The sequence below is a fragment of the Fonsecaea monophora genome, assembly GCF_001642475.1.
Source record: "Fonsecaea monophora strain CBS 269.37 chromosome Unknown Scaff161, whole genome shotgun sequence".
In the NCBI taxonomy this organism is placed as follows: Eukaryota; Fungi; Ascomycota; class Eurotiomycetes; order Chaetothyriales; family Herpotrichiellaceae; genus Fonsecaea; species Fonsecaea monophora.
In genome coordinates this window covers 17,401-37,738 of record NW_019174092.1, presented here as the reverse complement: position 1 = coordinate 37,738, position 20,338 = coordinate 17,401, and the positions used below count along the sequence as shown (strand labels likewise).

The following is a 20,338-nucleotide window of genomic DNA, read 5'->3' as shown; positions in this document are numbered from 1 at the left end:
ATCAAAAGGATTTGAAGTGATTGAAAATTTATTCTCAAGTCACCCTGGTTGCACTTCACCATGTATTCACTTTTTGCCTCACCTTCGCCACTGATATTGTTGTATCATCACATTTTTATCTTGCCAAGCCTCCTTCATTTGAAACAAGTGAATTCCGTCCCCGCGTCGTAAACTGCCTTCATTATGCGGCTTCCTCGAGTTGTTCATCTTCTATTTCAAGCTACAGATTCGTGGCTTCATCATCGAAAACTGTACATGCGCAACCCCTCAACAGCACCCAGCTTTCCATCATGGCTGAGCAAATTCTTGCGTATTTCAATGGCAGATATTTGGAAGAGAAGAAGAAACATCGAGGTATCCTGAACAGTGAGTGGCCTTTCCATTTAGTGGTGAACAGTCTCTGATTCTGCTACAATAGGTGAGGGCCAGGTGGTGCAAGTGTGCAGCGAAGAGTATCTCGTCACTCTTAGCCTTGAGATCCTCCGCGCTAAGGCGTTTCCACTTGTGAAGCTCGTCCGTCCCCTCGATGTGGATGAGCAAATCCGGCGTCTCAAGTTTTCGAGCAAAGAGGTTCTGAGACTTCTCCGCGCCCCCGACTTGTTTCCCTCTGCGGGAAGTAGGGCTAGATTCGCTGCAATCCTAGCTCTGGATGCCAATCTGCAATTCGTGCAGGCAGTGAAGGAGCTCTTGGTGCGGGATATAGCTAGAGACGTCAACTCTTTTTACCTTGCCTGCGCCCGGCCCATGTATCAGCATGGCAGCAAGGGGTGGGAGAACTTCTTACTCAACATGGCACCTGGTACACCAATCGGGCTCAATCGTACGGAGACTATACCAAAGTCTTCTTACCAAGTCATTCCGATTGGTGGAATAAGAATCATCGGGGATGCCCATCGTGAGGAAGAAGCGCTTGAAAGATGGATCTCAGAAACTCCTCTCCCTGTGAGCACGGCTCCGGCGGCGACAACGAAACTGCTTGACTTTGACAATCCAGATGAGCAACAGCCAAATCCGAGCTTAATGCTCAGCCAGCAAAGTTACAGTATGACCTTTCAGCCGAATCCATACAGAGAGGACCCGACTCTCCGGTACGATGTCTCAAGTCACGGCCCCGAGCGATTGGAAGATTATGTCCCCACCATCGGTCGTTTGGAAGCCGGTATTATGGGAGCCTTGCCAGCGCCTCAGAACCCTCCGAGGGTCTTTCCCATGATATCCATTCGATCCTGGCATCCACCCACCAAGTTCGAAGAACTGCGACTTCGGCGTCCCCACACAATTAATTGAAGATGACGAGAGCATGGCAGTGGGCGAGACTGGTAGCAAGACCAACGAAGCTACAGAGGATCAATCCAAGGGAAAAATCTGTGTTTCCCAGTTCTTGGGCCAAGAGCGCACGCACTTCCCCAGTCGCGTCCGCCACGGGAACCAAGGCTCCATGTCTGTGGTTCTGCCTGCAGGCCATGACGAGGTCGAACGCGACTACACCATCAAGATGTCCAAGTTCAAGGACCTCAGCGAGGCAGACCAGTTTGGAAGAGACGTCAATTCGGTGTACAGCGACGGTCCCTGGATGCGCCAGACCTGGTCGTCGCTGGCATCGGAGGATTTTATGAATGCGCTGGTCGACTGGGACGGCATCAGAGAAGACGTCAAGCTGGTGCACGACTCGATCAGTCCGACTCCCGAAGAGCTCGAGACTCTGCACTTTGACAGCAAGGCGGAGCGAGCCAGATTCCAGAAAGAGCTCGACCGCATCCTGTGGATGTTGGAGTGAAATGCCATGGACACCAGACTGTACGGGTTTGTTGGCAGGTCCTGACATTGACACCGGACCATGCCACGGGTTTGCAATCGAGATACAGCATACGAACACATGGAATCGACTTTGACATGCCAGCAGACCGCAGGCAGCATCGGTGGTGGCGCAGCCAAGTGCTGGGCGCAGGCAGGGCAGACAGACACGTGCCTTGAGAGCCTGGGTTGGCCAGCACAGCAACACATCACCCATCACCCATCACCACTCCCCAACAACACCCAAACACCAAAAACAATTGAAAAGTCTTGCCGGCCTTGCTGGCTGAGCAAGCCAATCACCAAAAAAAAAGCTGGATTTCCTTTTCATAGATGGGGTTTCTTTATTCGCCAAGTCCATTCAAACACATTTTACAAAACACCAAAAACAACACAATGAGCTGCTCACTGTTGATCGACTGGACTGGAGATGGATGTCGTCGGCCCGGTTGGGCTGGTTGCTCTGTGGAAGGGTTTGGGTTTGCCGGAGCCAGAGCACCCATACCCCTTGTCAGAATCAGAGCACAAGCCAGAACTCGAACCGACACTGAAGCCGGAATTGGAATTACATGGTACGCAGGATATTACAAAAGACTCACCGCGTGTTGAACTGTCAGCACAGTGAGCTGGGGACTGGATTGACCTGGACCGGAATGGAATGGACTGGATTCAAGGGGATTGAACTGGACTGGACGGGACTGGGATCATGGCACATCCTACTAATTGTACTGATTACTCAGTGGTGAGCATGGGACGGCATGGCATGGATGGATGGCCCAGTGGAATGATCAAGGGTGATCACACTGGACAGTAATTAGCTAGCAAAACTCCCCCAAAACAAGGGCGAGCAAACAGAGATAGATGCGTAATACACACACATGGGATCCAATATCATGTCTCTGCCCAGGAATCATATCGTTGACGTTGACTGCGCGTCGGGCTCGCTTCTGTGTGTGAATTATCGACCGCAGCCTCGACGTCTTGTTTCGGCTGAGATATGAGGCGGTGGAACTCCGCACGAGGCAGGGTAACGTACGAGGCTTACTTCTCCTCACGAGGCGGAGCTGCGGCGGCACAAAGGCCTCTTCGCTGGGTACCTAGGTTCATATCGTGATTGCACCTTGACAGTAGATATTCCTCCTATTCCAGGCTGCGCCGTGATCTGTAACTTCTTCCTGGAGACTCGCACGGGGCTGGGCGTGTGCCTTTCTACCGGTGCGGCGGCACAATGGCCTCTTCGCTGGGTAGGTTCATGTCGTGATTGCACCTTGACAGTAGATGTTCCTCCTATTCCAGGCTTCGCCGTGATCTGTAACTTCTTCCTGGGTAACCCGCACGAGGCGGAGTGTGTGTGTCTTTCTACCGGCGGCACAATGGCGGTAGGTTCGTGTCGTGACTGCGCCCCAATGGTGGAGATTCCCTGCTCCAGGCCGCGGATGTGATACGGCTCTTCCTGTTGGGGGCTTGAACAGCGGTGGAGAGGGGAGAGAGGAGTATGTCAAGGACGAGCAACGAGATGGAGAGATGGACGAGGGATCGACAAGAGATCGACGAGTACCGAGATGGATGAGTACCGAAATCGACGGGGGATCGATGGGTGATCGACAGGGGATCGGCAGGGATCAACGAGTACCGAGACTGACAAGTACCGAAACCGACGAGAGATCGACGAAGGATCGACAAGTAACGAAATTGGCGAGTACCGAGATTGGAGAGGGATCGACGTGGGGGCGACAAGTACCGAGATTGACGAAAGATCGACAAGCATCAAGATCGACGAGTACCGAAATTGACGTGTACCGAGATTGAAGTGTACCGAGATCGACAGCACATCGGGATGGACGGGCAATACACAAAGCATGGGGGTGCAATATCGGTATCGCTGACTCAGCACAATTAAGGTTTGGGTGGCAAAAAACCGAAAACACCCACAACTCCAGCACCAGGGGGTAATTTACTCTGAGATTTGACGGGGGAGGTATTCTCTATCGTAGAATCACGTATGATGTGTTAGTTACTAGTTGGCAGGTCTCAGTAGTGCTGCAGCCAAAGGGCGTTGAATCCATACGGTGCAAAGGGCACTCTGCCAGAAATTAAGGTTTGGCGAGAATTTAAGGTTTGAGTGGCAAAACACCACAACTACACAACCAGCACGGTATTTACTGTGAGATTGGAGGAGGAGGGTATTCGTGATCGTAGAATCGTGTATCAGACGTAAAAAATCAATTATCTGGCGTCGGTGAGGCCCCAGCGAAAAGGTACAAAACTCGAGGGGTGCAAAGGCAGTCTGACAGGATTTAAGGTTTGCGGGAATTTAAGGTTTGGGTGGCAAAACACCAGCGCCAGCAGCTACCACTGCAACCAGAGGGCTGTCAGCGATGAGATTTTGTGTAGTAGCTATTGGAGTGTCGTGGATTATGTATCTGGTATCAATTGTTAGCCAAGAGAGCCTCAAATCGTGGTGCGTGAGTGCACTCGGAAAGAATTAAGGTTTTTCACCAAAACACCAAAGCACCGAACCATCAGGCCGTGGACTGTGGGTTATCGACTATCAGGCATCGAGGATCGTGTATCACAGTAGGTATCAGCAAGCGGAGACAAGCTTGACTCGAATCTTGAGAGGACTTAGAGGGAATTGAGGTTTGCGGATCACCCCCAGCACAACCACACCATCGGCCATGGAATATGGGTTATCAACTGTCGAATATCAGTTTATCAGGTCTGAATCATCCCTCAGCCAAAGGATATAAAACTCACATTCCGCGAGAGGCACTCTGACAGGAATCAAGGTGCAGACCACCACCACAGCACCAGCGAGTAAATACCAACAAGGGAAGGCATGCCGAGTTGGCGAATCTTGAGCAACCACTTCTTCATCAATGTTCTCTCCATCATTTCCTGCTCCACTGATTCTCTCATCAGTCCTCGGAATGCCGCGGCGCGTGCTGCCCGGGCTGGGTTGAAACGGATTCTCGCCACCATGACAGGTAAACAGACTCCGGTGGCACCAGAGTGTCCTCTGGAGACAGGCCGTTGGCGTTGCTATAGGCCGAGTGGCCCTCGGTGGAACAACTGAGGCGCATGCCTTCCAGGAGGCCGCGAGAGGGTATTGATGCCGACCTCGATGCCAATTTCACAATCAGCTTTGCTTGCGAATCCGCCCCGATATCTCTCGGGGACCCCACGAAGTCTTCAGCGAAGAGCGTGACGACCGGGCGTGTATCAGACCATACAGAAGTTCCGCAGATGACTCAATAACGGAAGTATCAGGTGAGGTCCGACCATGTCTTCCACCGCCTGCTGGGCCTCCGGATTGTCGCCTTCATTCGCAGTTGGCTCGTCCAATTCATCGCCCAGAATGCCATCGTCTTCTTCTTCCTCTTCTCCCTCCTCCTCTGTGGCTTACCCTTCATGGAGTATCACGTCCGACTATTGCGCGACTGCTGTACTGACGTCGACAAATCCAAACCATTTTCCAACAAGACCGAGCTTGTGGCTGGCGCTCTTCATCGCCAAGCTTGCGTTGGGCCAAGATAGAACAAGGGGAGTCTACGACACCGTTGAGCATCTGGAGATCGCCTTATCTACTTTGGCAAGCAGTTGGAGATGAGGCCACCCAAGGTCAAGAGGTTCGAGGTCGCTTTGGAGCGTCACGCACTCTCTAAGTGGCGAAGCACTCATGGTGGTGAGAATCCGCCACGAAGCTCAAGAAGTACCTGAAGATCCCGCATCTCTGGCGTGATAGGCAATGCAGTGGCCATTACAGGATTACCTGTCACGAAACGACCCTGGGACGGCGCCAGGAGAGGTCACTGCGGAATTGGTGTCTTCAGGCCCATCGATCAAGTCGCAGGCCATGGCGCGAGATCTGCTTGGTGGTAGGGCAATTCTCGTCAACCCAAAGCGGAAGTCTTCCAATTGCGGCAAGTCCCGATTGGGAAAAAGCAATCAGGGTGATCCATCCCACCGCCACGACTGCTGTCGACCATTTCATCGCAGAGGGACGAGTTCTGCCATCTCCTCAAGGCCCATCAACCAAAATGGTTGAACAGGCAGTTGATTCGGGGTCGTGTTTGAATTGCGCTCCAATGGACAAAACGGTGTCGTGACGGACACTTTGGAACGAGTCACCCAAATCGCCCAAAAGGGTAATTCCACCTCCTGGCGCCCACACGAGCGATTCCTCCATCTCGATGGCGCTGTTTCCTCGGTGAGACACTGTTCACTCGCGAGATGTCGATTGGGAGCATCCCAAGGGCCTCATTGATCGTTGCCGGGTGGTCCAGATGGCCTGGGACTTTCGAGGCTGTTGAACAGCCTGAGGGCCATTTACGCTGTATCTGGTCACTGTCCTGTTCTCTGTTACTAGGCATTCTGCCACCCACTGCCTATAATCAGCAGGTTGCCAATCTGTTGATCCTGTCGGACCTCGCTATCGCTCTCCTGCTGTGCCTTTGACAGGGCCAGGTTTCCTCGTTAGTTTGACGTTAGCAAGGCGATTTTGATCAAACCTGATAGTCGAGAGCGAGGTCTCCAGCGAAGAGGCCCATAGTCTCGAGACCCGCGGCCTCCATTTCGAGTAGGTCTTTCTGTTGATCAAAGGTCTTCCTGCGCACAACGCCAACCCACCCGTGCGGCTCCAGAAGCTCTGAATCGGGCTTTCCAAAGCCTGGCTCGGTGGCGGTCGACTATGTCAGCTGGTTCACACCATCCTCGCTCCCTCCTCTCGTTCCGGTGGTGTTACAGCATTTGCCCCCCTTCAACAGTCTGAAGGAGAAGCTCGACCCCTTCGAACACAAAGTCAGGCAGGCAGGACAGAAGAGCACAGCGCAGAAGTCGGCCAGGGCAAAGCAGACTGGTCTGGCTGGCACTTGAATTGGCTCTGTGAGGTATCCGTGGCCAGCGAATCTTCGCGGCTTTCTCTGCATATAAATCAGTCAACGGCATGGTCAAACGCAGGAAAAGAACAGACCTTCCTGGACATAGCAAGGTGACAGGCCTGGGGGCGTTATGCGCGCCCCGGTACACCTCGCGAGATGTGAGTTGTATGTCCTTTAGCTGAGGGATGATAGTCCGATGGGGTCATACCTGATATCAGCCTGATCACTGATTGCTGATAGCCCGGTGGTGTGATGGTGCGGCGCGGTGTCCTCATTCTTATTGAAAGCGGCTCGTCTGGAGACTGGCTATGCTTCTCGTTCTGCCTTCGTTCCAGATCGTGAAATCTCTGCAGCTAGCTAGCTAGCCCACCCCCTCCCCCCTCTCTCGGGTCTTTCCAAGAGGCATGTGTCTTTTCATGGATATCCGTCAACACTCGGCGGACCAAAGGAAGAGAGAGGCTCGTGGCCCCAACGCCCGAAGTGAGGAACGATCCGTGAAGAGTCTGTCTGTTAGCCAACGATGAAGATATAGCTGTGGGCTGTGGTTCTTACAATCCCCTGCTGGCAAACTGCAGGCATATCGAATTTCCTCCGCCTGAAGATGCCGGTGTGGCCAACGCAGGGTGTGATTGGACCTTTGGCTGATACTGATACCTCACGCCCTATTAGGCGGTGCCGTGTGGTGTGGTGTTGTACTGTAATGCTTGTCGTAGGGACAGCAGAGTGACTTGACTGTGTAGAGGACATTTTCCATGCTGGGAGTTAGTTGTCGATCGGACCAAGTTTGCTGGACATGAAGAAAAGTTTTGTGCGCGTTGGCCAAGAGCCGCTAATGCACGAAGTTGGTGCACGGGCCACAACTGACACCCACGATATCATGTCCTGCTCTTGCATTAGCGGCTCTTGGCAAGTCAACAACCCCTTTGCTGAGATATACATGACCCTCGTTCTCTCTTCTTGTGGCGGACCAGCTGAGGAGGCCTCTGTGCGTTGTTTGGACGATGCAATCCCCTCTTCCACCCACCTGCGGCCAGGCTCTAGACAGCCCATGCGTGCAACAAAAACGTCGGCGACGATCGAATCATGTCTGTTCCCCCCAACCGCAAGTCCCGACTGCGCTGGACCGATCCCCCTTCGCCCCCCGCCGTTCCCAGCGACCACAATCCTTTCTGATGGAATGCTTTCCGGAGCAGGCCCGGTCATTTCATTCTTGTGCCGCAGAAAAGAGCTATGGTTGATACCAGCCGGCCTGTTGACAGTAAAATCTCAGCTGGACCGCTGTGAGAATATACCAGGCAAACCCGAGCCTCACTTGATGCTTCTGATCAGTCGTCCATGCAAAGGCCCATAGACAGACTTGTATGTGCCTGCGGCCATACCCGATGGTGGCTAATAGCCCCGATGGGTGATACCTTCATGGTGCCTGATACCGGCTGAATACCTAACAGCCTACGGGCCAAGGCCCGATGGTGTGGTGGTATTACGGCAAGATGGGCTGCCGCGAGCCTTGTTTCTTTCAGGGTGTCTTCTCAGAGCTCCTTGGATGTGTGAGTTGAGTGTTCTTTGGCTGGTGGATACCTGACAGCTACACCCTGATACCCCTTGACCCAAAGCCCGATAGTGTGCTGTGGTGTGTTAGGGCCTACTTGGCTGAGCGCTTTCGAGCGCTTTCGGGCCCCAAAGATGCCAAAAGCGTTTGAAATCACAGACTTGCTCGAACGTCGGCGTGACAGTGAAGAGGAGGAATTTCTGGCCTCTATCGATGGTGGTTTGAGCTCATCCATCTCTTTCCGAACCCTTCGTCCTGCCTCAAATCGATTGACTAGGAGGCTCAGGAACGTCGATCTCTGCGCTGTTGGCAATATCTGACAGCGAGATATCCAAGTCCTTGTCGTCCCGATCGCGCATGCAATGAAATTTACAACTGCCGCCAGGGTAATAACAAGATCGATTTGCTTCTCAATTGAGTACTCATTCCTGCCACCGAGGATGCGAAACCTGCGTTTAACACGCCGATGCGAATACAGAGGCAACAAGGCCTTCAATACCGCGTTGAACGAGTGTGATATCGCCCAAGGACCTCGAGAGAACACTGTTGACGCAACGGTCTGTGTGGCACCGAATCGGCTGATAAACAGGAATATCGCAACCTCCTCTTCAAGTAACATATAACGCGAATCTTGCAACCCTCGATGACGGCGAATCCAGTCCAGGTCGTCGAATGTGTCTACCAAACAGCCCGGGTTGCGGTGCATCAGGATAGGTTTGGCCGCCAATCTGCGAGCTATTCTAATCAGCGGCGCATATTCGAGTAGAGAGTCTGTCGATTGAACCTATAGGCGAGGCGATCATGCTAGCGAATAGCACGAAAAGGATGACTAGGAGAGTCTGTTGAGCGACGGCAGAGGGGGTTTTAGGGCGGTGACAGGATCGAACGCCAGGACAAACTTGATTCCCCCATGGCCAGTCCAGCCGGGTCGTACTGCGGCCCCGACCGAGACAGACGTGACAGGCGGTGCGAGACGCCCAATTCAAAGCACACTCGATCCAATCAGCAGAGATGACATTCGACAATGCCCAGTGGTTTCTTCTTGTTACTGTTGATCAGATGGCGGAACGAATATGGACGTCTCAATAACTATCAAATCTTGTGCCATGCCCCCATGGTGGACGAGGCACCCATATCTGAGCCCTCATCGACAGACTATACAGCAAGGACATTGTTCCAGCGAGGTCTGCAATACTTTGAGGTCCAAGATTGGCGACATTCGCGAAGTACTGGTTGTTTCCGTGGTCAAGTCATCCAGGCCACGTTGAAGGTGTGTTTCGATACTGGCCGCCCCCGTGGCCAAGTATCATCCACGCCATGTTGAAGGCGTGTTTCGGTACTGGTTGTTTCCGTGGTCAAGTAACATCCAGGCCATGTTGAAGGTGTGTTTCGCCGGCGAGGTCTGCAATACTTCGAGGTCCAAGATTGGGCGACATTCGGTACTGGTTGTTTCCGTGGTCAAGTATCATCCAAGCCATGTTGAAGGTGTTTTTGGGCTTCTCTGCCTCTCCCTCGACAGCGCGGGTTTGTTGATCTCTCAGAGATCTAGTCATCCTGTGAATCAGGCAGAAAGCCTTGTTTCTTGGCCTTAACTGGCCTCATAGTTCGCTTGGGGACACGTTTGCCTCTGCAAAACGCTGGCGGCGCCGTTGACGCTGGCAGGACTAGTTCCGACGAGGTCTCAGGCGAAGGACTGCGGCGTGGCCATGGCCGTTCAGGTGTCCCTAGGGGTGGATGTAAGAAGAGCTCGCGGAGGCTGATAGATAGGTCAATAGAATGAATAAACCAAGGCTAGGTAGCTACCTTCGTGGGAGGAACAAGTCATCGGCAGGGCATACCATCTGGGCCACAACAAAGCAGTGTTTGTGTACCGCCTCCTCGCTGGAGGGACGTTCGAAGACGTCGTCCGATATCGATGGGCAAAAAGGGCGCCGATACTCGGAGGAGGGATTCCTGCAGGAAGACAGCCCTTGAATGCGCTGAGCTCTGCAAGCGTCAGAAGGTGGTCGACTTCCTTGGCTGCACCTTGACGAAAAGAATTTTGGGGGGGGACTTTCCTTAGCTACACCTCAACGAAAAATTTTTGTTGGGAACTTTTGATTGGTTGGTATTTTTATGTTGCGTGGACTGTTGCTTGGTAGGTTTCTATTCCTTCCTCCTACTGTTGCCCCCTACGTACCCGTTTCGATGATGCCCGTTTCGATGATGCCCGTTTCGATGATGCCCGTTTCGATGATGCCCGTTTCGATGATGCCTTGGTTAGCTGATGGTGCTGGCGTTTTGCCAGCTTGCCACCCAAACCTTAAATTCCTGTAAACCTTAATTCCTGTAAACCTTAATTCCCGTAAACCTTAATTCCAGTGAACCTTAATTTCTGTAAACCTTAATTCCCGTAAACCTTAATTTCTGACAGTGGGCCTTCGCAGCCCTCGAATTTTGTGTCTTTCCCCTGAGCCACGATTAAGACCTGATAATTAACCGTTTACACTTGATACATGATTCTACGATCGCGGATACCTAGTCCCGAAGATTTTATAGTAAATAACCTACTGGTTGTGTAGTTGTGGGTGTTTTTGGTGTTTTGCCACCCAAACCTTAATTCTGGAGTGCCGAGTCAGCGATCCAAGACGGAGTCGAGTAACGATATTGCACCCCATGCTTTGTGTATTGCCCGTCCGGACATACCAATGTACTTGTCCATCTCGCTACACGTCAATTGACATTGCAGTACGAAAGACTATCTGAAAGGTTCAGGTTCTGTTGTGTGAACAACATCTCAAATGGCACGTTGATCAAGAGATCAGGTTCCAGGTGACACTAAACTAATGCCAAGGGACGAGGTCCGTGACACATTGTAACAGTAACAGTCCATGTAACAGTCCATGAAAAGGTAAGCCGCCACCAAACTTACACTCGTCGCCGTAGACCGTCAAATCCTTTTCGACCTTGATTCGCAGGTCGGTCGGTCATTCCCAACCGGACGCGATCACCAGTCGTCGGCCCCCTTGCTGGTCGTTAGCCATGAGATATGAGAATACCAGGCAAGGGGGAGACAGACTCTGCCCACACTGCGAGCATACTCTTGGTACCTTTAATGGAAGCGGGACACAACACAATACCGTACGATAATACGCCATGGACCATGTGTGAGTGGAAACTTGAAGGAATCCATGAAAACACACACAGCTTTTCACCCTCTGACCTGTCTAAATATGCGCCTTTTTCACAGATATTTCTGTCCCGTTTGAACGCAACCTGGTTGGTCCTTTCAGAAACCCTCAATTCAATGTCATCGCTCCTGTATGTGGCGTTCGTCACCAACTGCGCCAGCTGGCTTTTGACCGATCGCTCCTGTCAAAGCCTGATTTTTCCAGTGTGATCATCCCCATCATTTCTCTGAACTTGTTGAACTGGACAGGATTCAACGGTTTCGTTGGCCCATCTGCGCCATTTCCGTCGTTGGGGCGAATGAGAACGACACTGTCGAGTCTTCCACCTTTCCTCTGGTGTAACGGTACTGAAACTCAACGTGCCTGGTCCTGCTGTGTCCGGACGGCGTCTGTGCGGGCACCAACGCATCCTGATTATCTCCGTAAATCGTCGTCGGCGTGACCTGTTCTCGGCCTCGTCCGCGCAGGAACTGTCTCAAGTAAACTGCCGCTTTTGGTTCAGCCATGACCTGTTGCTCTTGTTCCACATGTAATTACGATAAATCCAACGGTTTCTCCCGCATAAACCCTGAGTAATCAACTAGTGGTGCATCCTGAATATCCTCATCCGTGTCGAATTCCTCCGTAACTTTAATAGGCGCAAAACCCCTATTTTGATCTGCATCAAAGATCATTAATGTCCTTGGAACGGGAACACTCTGCGTTCCTCGATCAAACGCCCAGTAGATTGGAGGCGAGGCGCCGTAACCAAGCATGATGCACGGCTTAGAACGGTCTGCAAACTTCCACCAAAGGGTTTAATAAAACGACCAATCGATCCGTTCGGACTACGATTGAGTAAACAAGCGGCGATTTGAAAAAGATTCTCCCATAAATATTCAGGTAATCCTGAGTCCTTCCTCATCGACCTCATCTTGCTCATCGGTGCATGATTGAGGCGTTCCGCAACGCCGTTTGACTCGGCGAGGAGGGCAGTAGAGACTTTAACGGCGGCAGACACTGTAGCGGTTAGCACGCGGACCGCAACAGCCACCGCAGCACATATTATTGGAAGAGCGCGAGAATGGCTAAATCCGCAACACTGCGGCACGCATGCGTCTCGCCTGCGTTTCGCATGCTAGCCCATTTCGACCCAGAGCGCCAGTCGCGAGTGGAGGTCGACGCTTCGGGAGAGGCGATTGGGGGATGTGCTCACACAAGCATACGAAACGCAGGGTGGCCGCACTCAATGGAGACCGGTGGCGTTCTTCTCGCGGAAGATGAACACTGCGGAACGGAGTTATCACACGGGGGACGGTGAGATGCTAGCTATCGTCGAGGCATTCAAGGTATGGAGACATTACCTCGAATCGCCTGCGGTAAGAACGATAGTCCTCACCGACCATGAGGCCCTTCAGAGCTTCAGGGAGATAAAGGTCCTAAACCGACGCCAGATGCGCTGGGCCGAAGTGCTAGCCGCATACGACTTCCAAATTCAGTGGCGAAAGGGTAAAGACAATCCTGCGGATGGGCTCTCTCGAAGGCCGGACCACATGGAGAGGGACCCACCCCCAGAAGAAAACATCTTGACAGCGCTACTGCAGAAGCGGCTGCCGGACGATGTTGAAACGCAGGCGGATCACCTGCGGGTCGGGGACGCCGTTGTTGTTGGCGTACTGACCAGGGCAAGAGCCCGGGACAGCCGAGAAACGGCTGAGAGCGTGTATAATACTATCACACAGCTCGCTTCCCGTGGAGCCTAGTGAACAGACCGAGAGACCCTCTGAGGCGCAGGAGGCCCGCATGCTTCAAGGCAGCGAGGCGCTCACCTCCCGGTTGCTCTACCTTCAGTCGCAGAACGACTGGTGTAAGGAGGGCGAGTGGCGCACGCTTCCCGAGGTGGTGGTACCCCGGGGTATGTTTAAAGGAACATGGAGCGTCGACCATGCGAACCTGGTGCGGCACGATAGCGCCGTCTACACCCCCAGTGACCCAGCCACACGAGGTGAGATTCTTCGCGTGAATCACGATGACCCGTGGCAAGGCGCACACTTTGGCCGGACTCGCACAAGTGATAATGTTATGCGATTCTATTGGTGGCCGCATGTGAGGCGAGACATCACGGATTATATAGATCAATGCGATATATGCCAGAGGATGAAGGTCCCGCGGCATAAGCCATACGGACGACTGGAACCCCTCCCGGGGCCGGTTGGGCCGTGGCAGGATATCGCTATGGACTTCATCACAGGGCTGCCCCGTCGTTGCACGGGCGTAACGCATGTGACTCGATACTCGTGATTGTGGATCGCTTCTCAAAGATGGTGGTGTTGACCCCATGCCGAAGCACTACAGACGCACCTCAGATGGGACAAATGATCCTTGAGAAGGTCGTGTCGAAGTTTAGTGCGCCCAAGTCTATCGTGTCGGATCGTGGGACGACCTTCACATCGGCGTATTGGGGCACGCTATGCTCGTATCTTACGACTCGTCGGCTATTCTCTACCGCGTTCCATCCACAGACCGATGGCCAGACGGAGAGGATGAACCAGACCCTCGAGTACTACCTCCGTTGCTATATCAACTAACAGCAGTCAGACTGGGCAGAGCTACTCCCTAGCGCGGAGTATGCGATTAACTCTACGAAGAACGCATCGACCGGAAGGAGCCCGTTTAAATGGGTACTCTCCCTAACGCCCACGTTATACATGAATGTCGACCGCGAGGAGCGCGCGGCTAGACCAGTGAGCGTTGCGGCTGAGGACCGAGCGAGGATGCTGTTCGAGTCCCTTGCTGCGGCTGAAGAAGCACGCGAGGAAGCTGAGAAACGCATGATAGAGCATTACGACAAGAAGCGGGCGGAACGAAGCTTTGCCATTGGCGACTTCGTGCTCGTGTCATCAAAGCATATCCGCCTTGCGCGGGCAAGCAAGAAGCTTACGGACCAGTTCATAGGACCCTTTGAGGTTGTGGACAAGCACGGTCTTAATGCGTATACACTGAGGCTGCCGAAGAAGTACGGGCGACTACACCACACCTTTCACGTATCCTTGTTGCGGGCGTATCGTGCGCGAGCCGGAGAGCCGCGGCCGGAGCCTATCGACATCGACGGCGAGGAGGAATGGGAAGTAGAAGAAGTGCTTGCGGAACGCGTGCGGTCAGGGAGGACTCAATTTCATGTGCGGCGGAAAGGCTATGGCGAGGCTGACGACTCCTGGGAGCCGGCGAGCAACCTAGCTAAAACGCGCGCGACTTGATTGAAGAGTTTAGGCGGCGACAGAGGGTTGATAGAGAACCGTAGGCGTACTACAACCAGAGTTCCTACTACCCTCATGGGCCTTAAGATGGGTCGCCCGCGAAGCGAGATCCATCGAATCCAATGCGCGCTTCGCGCTGCGACAGCGCTGCGGCGGATTTTGGTAGGCGGGTTGCCCGCAGGGCAACCCGTTGACTCTATGCGACTGATTAAAGTGCATCCTTGAGTAACGCACGCGAGAAGGCTGAGGGCCATAACGGAGTAGAGAAGTCAGTAGTAGAGTCTTGTAATTGTCTCGCATGCGAGAAGCTCACTCTATCTACTAGAAACTTTGTCTGCGAGATTGCGCCACGCTAACTCAACCGCGTGCGAAAAGCACTCTGTCCAATGGTGAACCCAGCTCATCTCTCCTTCCCATAAGCATGCTAGGCGCCTCCCACGTTTCCTGTGCGGTTTGTCTTGCGGAATGGTTGAGAGTTGGCCTGCGGTCTGCTAGGCGGGATTGAGGCGCACACTGGTGTGGTGCGACATGCCTGTGGCAACCCATGAAGGGTGCGGGTAGTAAGAGAAAAGGAAAACACTCAACACACGCGAACCGCAAGGAGATATCATCCTCCATGCCCAGACCCATCCACCCGGTTCGCGAATCAGATGCGGCTAACCTGCGGTGAGCTGGTCATTGACACCAGCATTGTCGACACCTTTTCCACCAGTATTCGCATCCTCCTCCACTGCGTCGTCTTCGACGTCTGGCTGGTCTGCTTCTTCATCATCATCACTTGCGTGCGCAGTGCGAGCCGCAGGGGAGTCGGGTCTGGCGGGAGTAGCAGACGGGACGTGGTTGGGTTGCAAGTATTCGAAGATCTCATTCACCTGGTGGCCGACAGCTTCGAGAACCGCAGAATTGCCCTCACCGTCAGGCATGCGTTCCTCGACGGCCGCAAGGCGATCAGAAACATCCTGCAGGATGGTAAGCATGCGGTTTGTCTGTCTGAGAATTTGGGTGATTGCGACTGTGGCCGACTCGGAGACGGCTGGCTTGCGGTCAGTGGCGGGAGTGAGAGCTGCGGCAGGGCTGGCGGGTTGAGCTGCGGTTGTCTTTGCGGTTTTGCGCGGACGCACGGGAGACTCATCCTCATCGTCAGAGGGGATTTCGATGGGCGGTGCTTTACGCTTGCTACCCGACTGAAGAGCGGGTGCGTTTGGTCTCGGTTTCAGGTCGGTCAGCTCATTGTCGCCATCGCGCGCAGACTTGTTGTACATGCGAGTCGCATTGGCCATGTTGGTACTCAAAGCTTTCGCCAGTTCACGGACAGTCTCACGCGAAACGCGACCGTTACGATGGCGGAAATCATGCGAGGAAATGAGGAGTTCGCGTGCGGCACGGCGGAGGTGTTTTGGAATCTAAGCATACGGTCAGCAACAACACTTACTCTGCGGGATGGGTGCGAAAATACCGCAAGGCAGCCATCTGACTGGCGCTTGCCCTCCCGGCAGCGATCGCATATCAACCGACCAGGACCGTACTCGCACTTGACATGAGTGCTGGGATAGTCGCACAGCTGACGCACACACCGCTGATAGGGGAGAGGGTCAGTGGGATCGACTTCCGACTCGCTTGCGGGTTGATCACTGTCGTCTGCGGGTTGCTCGAGATCCGAATCATAACGGGCTGCGAGTGCCTTGCGACTTGCTTCTTCTCCCATGGAGCCTCTGGTTGCGGTGATCGAACCGTCAGAGAGTCGACGGCGTCTCAAGACGTAGTCGGGAACGGGCAGCTGCTTCTCCATCTTGCGGGTCGCAGGTGTCACTAAAGGAAGAAAAGAAAGGAAGGGAACTATTAATTACAGGGAAAGCCAGATATATATAGGCGACCCGACGAGGCTTTGCCAAGACTCGATATCAGGAGTTGCTCCTGGCGGGCACCTTGAGGACAAGGCGCCTCGGGTGGGGGGGGGGGGGGGTAACTGTCACGGATGCCAAGGCTGCTAACTTAGTAAGGCCGCTTGCGCTCCGCGGAGGACTTTCCTCCTTCTTATACTTCGAGTCATGTATCGACTTAGCGTCTAGGAATACTATCATTAATTACTAGTCCTGTTGCGCTCTGCCTATCTACTCGATAGCGTCCCTAACATAGAGCTGAGCTTAAGTAATCTACTATAAGAGACTTAAACTGGTAGGCTTACGGAGTTAAAGTCCTACGAATAGTACTTTCTCCGCGATAATACTATACTTAGTACGCTATTGTGAGGGTTTGGAAAGAGTTCTGTAACTAGCTAGCCAACCTAGTAACAAGGAGGATAAATCTAAGGAGAGAGAAGGAGGAATAACGTCCCCTCCCTCTCTCCTTATATCGTACGCTCCTCCGTAAGGGGTACTTAATGTCTTCCCCTTTCTCCCTTGTCCTTCCTCTTTCGTACACGCTTTACGTTTCCCTTACCTTTTGTCTCTCTTCCTTACCTTCCCTTGCGTACGGTGTCTCAGTTTGCCAGGATTCGGTATCCCTTGCACGGTACGTGCCTCGTCCAATCAGGAGGCTGCATTTTGCCTGTACAATGTACAGGTAAATTTAGCCAATCATGGGGTGACGTTGGTCCTGTCGTTAGTCTTGGCGCTGGTTCGTCAGAACCGAGCCTCCTTCTGGGTTCAACCTATCACAGTCTGGTTTTGTTCGCCAGGTCCGCGAGGTTTTGCTCACATCCGTCTTTGAACATGATCCACATCTGGTAACTGCGAGACATTTTACTCGGGTCATGGCTAAGAGAGATTAGTAATAAGCTTTGTAACAATCGTTGTAACAATCTTTGTAACAATCCACATACCTTCGTCGATTTTCAGCAGCCTCGGCCGCTGAGGCCATATCTAGAGGTGCTTGAGTGCCCTTAAGGCGCTCAGGAGTGTCAAAGTCCCAAGAGTGTACATCAAGATATGCCATCTTAATAGCCTGCTGAATACTAGTAGTATCATCTTTAATCTCGTCAATCATGCCTCTCTTGACGGAATCGATCGGAGCTTGATCTTCATCTTCACCATCAGTATCGTCCCAGAATAGCTCATGCTCAGGCTTCTCATGAGCAAGCTTACTATGAGCTACGAGAAAGTCTGCCTGGCGACCTGATTTCTCTTCCAAGATGGCCTTTTCAGCCGCCAGCTTCGCCCGGATGAACTCTCGCGAGTAGCCTGATTGTGTTCTAAGAGTAGTTTAGTAGGATGATGGCTGTTACAATGGTTGTTACTTACCTAGTCTCATTGAGTTCTACTGCCACCAAGCTTTCCGCAATGGTTCTTTCTTCCAAGGTCATCTGCTGATACTCCTCTGATTAGCGTAGCTTCTTGAGCGCGCGGCTCTTCGCGACACGGTCAGCATTATGGGCGCGGGAGTCTTCTTTCTGAGCATCATTCATTCTAGCACGGCGTGCCATATCTTTCACCGTAGATTTGTTCTGTGAATACTGGCTCGGTTGCTTTCTCTTCTGGCCCGCACCACTCCCAACCTTACGGCCACCCTTGCCCTTGGAGAATAGTGTCCTATCCGAGGTTAGTAATAGGTATTGTAACAATCAATAACAGACTTATTTACTGTAGGTCCGAGAGACGGTGACCAGATTCGACTTCATCCGTGGCCATATCATCAGTATCATGCTCAGTCTTGATTTTCTTTGATGGATAAGCGGATCCTTCAATATCAGAGGACTCGTCAGCCATGGACTCATTGTGGAGAAGGTTGCTCATGATTCTCGTGGATAAGGGAGGGTGGTTTTCTCCAGTCGAGCTAGAGAGATCATTGTGGCTGTTACAATGGCTGTTACAATCCCTGTTACATCAGTAAGTTACTCTTTGACCTCAAGAATGCGAAAGGGAGAGAAAGGCCCTACTCCGTGTCGACATCCATTGTAGTTGGTACTTCATGTATATCGCCGTCACTTTGATTTGGGTCCATGATTGATGGGAAATATCAGAGAGAAAGGTGGATCTTGTGTAAGTGTCACGGCGCCAGCACAGCACAAAGTGTTACAGCACTAATAACATGAATACGAACTCGAGGAGAGTCTATCTGAGAGTTGGCCTGTCTGTGACGAGGTAATGGTCGCAGGCAGCGCGCGAAATAGTCACGTGCCAACTAGGTCTTGGCGGGACCGTGATAGTAAGTCACCTTCAAAGGTCTCCGCTTACTAAGATTTGACTAAGGTGATTTCTGGGCGAGCAGTTGTAACAGTCTTTGTAACAGTCTTTGTAACAGGCTTCAGTGCCAGCTACTAGGCGGACTGATCAAGATATATGAAGAGACATGAAGAAAGAGGAGGAGAAGACGGTTGGGATTAGTCAAGGTAAAGGCTGTCAATACCTTTCCTGCCCAATATCTCCTTGATCCTGCAAACCGTGCCAGAGTGCCCTTGGAAGGGATGAAGGGTGACACCACCGCAACGCACCACCCCAACGCACCACCATAACCAGCGGGCCAGCACCCATGAGATATCAGCTATTAGCCATCGGACAATCTGCTTCACCATCATTACCCAAATCCTGCAGGTTATACGCTTTTGACTTGTGTGCATTTCGTCAACACCGCGAACGTGGACTTCGTTCCATTGCGGTTCGAGGGCGGGGTCTTCGGTACTTCGGACTGATCTTGTTTCATTTACTGTTTGCCCTATGCCTCATGATTTGCGTGTGTTGGCGTCGGCGAGGACCTTGCACGTCTCGAGGTCAGATATCTCAAGGGCAATCGCATGGAGGAGGCTGAGGGATTCGCATGATTCGGGTGTGTATGCGGGTCTAAAACCAGACGGGTACCTCGACTAGATGATCATGGATTCAACCATCGCACACGTAGGGCCCCGGGCGGAGACCATGTCGGTGAGGGACGTTTCCGGGAGCGAGGAGAAGGCAGAGATGCCTCGAACGTCGACTTCTGCTGCTTAGGCTGACTCTACTCCCTTCTGGCTGTTTGATCTAGTTTGGCGAGAGATTCCGCAACGCCAGCAAACGGGTGCGGCACACCCAAGTCAGAGTATCTCATGAAGTCCGACAAATCCTCCCTGGAGATTCATTCGCCCACCGCGATCTTGCCGTTGGTAATTTGCGTGCGCATGAGTCGCAGACACCATTCACATGAATCAGACAGCATCGTCAGTTCATCTCGTTGCGCCATAGGATCTTGCTGGTCTGATACAAGCTTCCCGTTGCAACTATGTCGCCAAGGACGTCAAGCTCAATTCCGCCTACTTGCGCCCTAGGCTACGGGCGATGAATGTCCCAGATGAAGTCGTACAGCGTGCTACTATCCCACGACGCTCGGATCGGGCTGGAAAGAACGCCTTCCCCCAAAACAGGATCCCACTCGTCCCAGCCCTCGTTATTCTGACGTCCCTTCCTTTGCTTGTACTTCTGAATCTACGCCTCGACAATGGCGACTTTGGAGCTGTGGCGATAACGGTGGCACCGTACGCCTTCGCAATCTGTACTGCCGCCAGCCCGACACCTCCGGCGCCGGCATGCACGAGAACCCAGTCACCCGCCTTGACGTTGGCGCGACGAAGAAAAAAGACAACAGCTGGATCATTGAAGAAGACTTGGGAACCTATCAAGTTTTGGTTGTCTGTCTGTCTATTTTCTAGAGTCTATCCGTTAACACCAAGACATTCCTGGCCTCGTCAACGGAGAAGCTCGAGAAGATCCACCGCAAGGCAGGCGCAAAATAAAATGCGAT

General features: G+C 52.7%; 5 protein-coding genes across 5 annotated transcripts; 2 read left to right on the top strand and 3 right to left on the bottom strand.

The window, feature by feature from the left end:
* Positions 1 to 290: 290 nt before the first annotated feature.
* Positions 291 to 1,777, top strand: AYO21_11469 (hypothetical protein; the record flags this gene model as incomplete). The annotated part of the gene is made up of 3 exons (XM_022661361.1): positions 291 to 366; positions 419 to 1,200; positions 1,253 to 1,777. The coding sequence occupies 3 exons, from the start codon at positions 291 to 293 to the stop codon at positions 1,775 to 1,777; spliced, it is 1,383 nt and encodes a 460-aa protein (XP_022506335.1).
* A 2,935-nt stretch (positions 1,778 to 4,712) lies between these two features.
* Positions 4,713 to 5,304, bottom strand: AYO21_11468 (hypothetical protein; the record flags this gene model as incomplete). Its single annotated transcript, XM_022661360.1, has 3 exons — positions 4,713 to 4,984; positions 5,028 to 5,189; positions 5,244 to 5,304. The coding sequence occupies 3 exons, from the start codon at positions 5,302 to 5,304 to the stop codon at positions 4,713 to 4,715; spliced, it is 495 nt and encodes a 164-aa protein (XP_022506334.1).
* A 7,152-nt stretch (positions 5,305 to 12,456) lies between these two features.
* On the top strand, positions 12,457 to 14,629 carry AYO21_11467 (hypothetical protein; the record flags this gene model as incomplete). The annotated part of the gene is made up of 4 exons (XM_022661359.1): positions 12,457 to 12,549; positions 12,608 to 13,095; positions 13,151 to 13,478; positions 13,964 to 14,629. 4 exons carry the CDS (start codon positions 12,457 to 12,459, stop codon positions 14,627 to 14,629), a joined length of 1,575 nt encoding a protein of 524 aa, XP_022506333.1.
* A 656-nt stretch (positions 14,630 to 15,285) lies between these two features.
* Positions 15,286 to 16,418, bottom strand: AYO21_11466 (hypothetical protein; the record flags this gene model as incomplete). Its single annotated transcript, XM_022661358.1, has 2 exons — positions 15,286 to 16,032; positions 16,086 to 16,418. 2 exons carry the CDS (start codon positions 16,416 to 16,418, stop codon positions 15,286 to 15,288), a joined length of 1,080 nt encoding a protein of 359 aa, XP_022506332.1.
* An 864-nt stretch (positions 16,419 to 17,282) lies between these two features.
* Positions 17,283 to 18,360, bottom strand: AYO21_11465 (hypothetical protein; the record flags this gene model as incomplete). The annotated part of the gene is made up of 5 exons (XM_022661357.1): positions 17,283 to 17,385; positions 17,451 to 17,819; positions 17,869 to 17,942; positions 18,060 to 18,156; positions 18,209 to 18,360. The coding sequence occupies 5 exons, from the start codon at positions 18,358 to 18,360 to the stop codon at positions 17,283 to 17,285; spliced, it is 795 nt and encodes a 264-aa protein (XP_022506331.1).
* Positions 18,361 to 20,338: the final 1,978 nt, after the last annotated feature.